The sequence below is a fragment of the Labrus mixtus genome, chromosome 18 (genome assembly GCF_963584025.1).
Source record: "Labrus mixtus chromosome 18, fLabMix1.1, whole genome shotgun sequence".
Taxonomy (NCBI): domain Eukaryota; kingdom Metazoa; phylum Chordata; class Actinopteri; order Labriformes; family Labridae; genus Labrus; species Labrus mixtus.
In genome coordinates, this window is record NC_083629.1 from 25,697,982 (window position 1) to 25,700,481 (window position 2,500).

The 2,500-nt window shown below is 45.6% G+C and overlaps 1 protein-coding gene across 12 annotated transcripts in view; it reads right to left on the reverse strand.

The window, feature by feature from the left end:
- smoc1 (SPARC related modular calcium binding 1) overlaps nucleotides 1–2,500 on the reverse strand; it is a 58,671-nt gene that overhangs the window by 31,769 nt on the left and 24,402 nt on the right. For all 12 annotated transcript variants that reach the window (XM_061063648.1, XM_061063646.1, XM_061063644.1 and 9 more), the window contains 2 exons: nucleotides 1,955–2,067; nucleotides 1,763–1,862 (listed from right to left, as the gene is read on the reverse strand). In XM_061063648.1, coding sequence (XP_060919631.1) covers nucleotides 1,763–1,862; nucleotides 1,955–2,067 — 213 coding nt within the window. The remainder of the gene's footprint in view (nucleotides 1–1,762; nucleotides 1,863–1,954; nucleotides 2,068–2,500) is intronic.

Below are 2,500 nucleotides of genomic sequence, written 5' to 3' on the forward strand. Positions count from 1 at the left end.
AGCGAACTATTGAATCCCACAATGCGTCTTTAAACGTTCTTCATGAGCCATTCTCAGGGAGTCCAACTGGTGGTTTCTACAGGATCATTGAACGCAGCTTTCTGTCTCCGCTGTGGGTTTTTCTCCGTCAGACAGCGTGAGCACTCGCCCCCACTTGTTTTCGTTTCTGAAGTGTAAGTGCAGCCATGAGCAGCTGGACTCACAGGATCTCAAGAATATAACGTGCAAACAACGCGTTACTTTTCGATCGAGGTTGATGTGCTTTTCATTTGGTGTTTTATTTGAAATTGAGCGGATGCTCTGTGCGGTCCCTCGTCTGACTTCCTGTCCGGCTCTAACTGCTCTGTTCGGCATGATGCGTGCTTACAGCGGGCTCCAATAAGAGGACCTTATCTGGAGAAGAATTAAAACAATAACGCTGCCTTCATTCTGAACTTGAACTCTCTAGATCGACTTGTTAATAGAAAAAGAAAGCCGGTTGGTTTTCTGGTTGGAATGGACACACAACTGTGCGTCATTTATAAAGCTTTGCTGGTCTCAGGTCCTGGAACACAGCAGGTGCCGAGGGGAAACCGTACAGGTGGTTAGTAGCACGAGCGGGAAACGGAGAAAAGATGGCAGAAAGAGATGAAGGCAGAGAGAGAGAGAGAGAGAGAGAGAGAGAGGGAGATCCAATGAGAGCAGAGTCCTGTGGGAGTCTTTGAAGCAGCTCCACGGGGGCATGCCACCACTTTCACCACTCTCCACACTAAATGTGCACCATATGCTTTAGCGGCTGTGCAATCCAAACCTGGCAGCGAGCCCTGTGTATTATCTCAGGAGGGAAAATGATGGTGATTATCATAAAGTGTTCCCATCCAGGACGAGTGAGCCCGCACTCTCTCTCTCTCTCTCCTCTGGCCTGCTGAGAGCAGTTAGACCGGGGGGGAGGTGAGGGAGGGGGGTGAGAGAGAGGCCCCTGGATGTATGACCATTAGCCTTCCCGTTGACCTTGCACCTGCTCTGAGCCACATGACGTGTAATACACATGTGCTCAAAGTGAGGCTAGACAGAAGTAATTATACTGCAGCTGAGATGAGGTTTCACTCCCCAGCCTTCATCAGAACATCCTGAACGTTTTTTTAAATCTTTTTTAATCCGGGTACCCCAAATATTCTCTGAGTTACATCCAAGACTTTTGTTGCCTTTTTTAGGTACAGATCCCCTCAGTTGACGTACATCGATGAAATTAATTTTAATCTGTCTTTCTGTGATGATAAATTTATGGTTGTTTTCTTGATACGTCGACTTATTTATGATGCTGGCTTTCCCGTGGTAACAAGTAAATTTCTCAAGATCTCAAGAACAAACTGACATGGTGGATTTTATATATGTGACCTTTGATGCTAACGTTGTTACCTGAAGTCTGGCCCATTTTCTCCCTTCTGTCCATCAATCAGGAAAACAGCTAAATTAAATGAGTCATCAATTTTGCAAACCTGAACCCAGAAATACAAGAATATCCCTTTGATGGCAGCATTGAGCCTCCTAACCTGAGCAGATGGAAGCTGTTATTGTTTAAAGAAGCTGTTTTTTGGATGTCACAGCTATTGGAGAGTAATCTTATTGGCCGATACCAAAATGTAATACCAGCATCGGCCCTAAAGAACATTTTGGTTGATATATCAGAGAAGAGTCTGAAGTAGAGCAGCTTTGGTTTCTTAAATAACTCAGACTCTTAAAATTCCCTGCACAGGTTGCCGTGCTGTTTTCCTGCCAGTACCTGAACACACCGGGGTCCTGTTGTGCACAGAGGAGCCACTCACTGGCTTCCCGTCACCAGTGACACACCAGCAGTAACCTGTCAGCGTGTGGCACTGGACCTGCAGAGGCAGAAATATACATCACACCAAATAATGACACAAACTTTGTGATAGTGAGTGAAGAGAAGGAGAGCAGACGGTTAGAGACGGACCTGGGCAAATGTTCCATCCTCGTTGCATTCTGGGACGAACATGGACTCCTGAGGTCTCCTGGCCTGCTCCAGAGCCTGGTTCCTCTCAACCCGACACTTTGACTGACCTCCGTCTGAAACACATTTGACAGGACAGCTTGGCAGACGCACCAGGAACAAACACCCAACATGACTGTTGTTTTTGTACTAAGGCCACTTGTTGTCAAGATCATCGTGTTCATTTAGTCAACAAACAATATGTCAAGTTTTCATCAACAAGACGAGACGTCGATGAGCTAAAAATAGATCCAGGCAGAGAGCAGGAGCGTTAAAGGCTTTATATGTGATTTTTTGATCCAGCAGATGTCGCCCTTGAGCACCAGCATGAAACCAAAACAACTGGCGCTGCATTGTTGTGTTAGCATGCTAATGCTAGCGATCTTTATTCTGCTCGTATCTTCACACTGCATGTAAATTTACCTGAAATGAGCGTGATCTAGAAACACAGTTAAGCAGTGAGTACAGTATGTTATTCTTCTTTTCTCTAGTCCCTCAATTAAACAACTT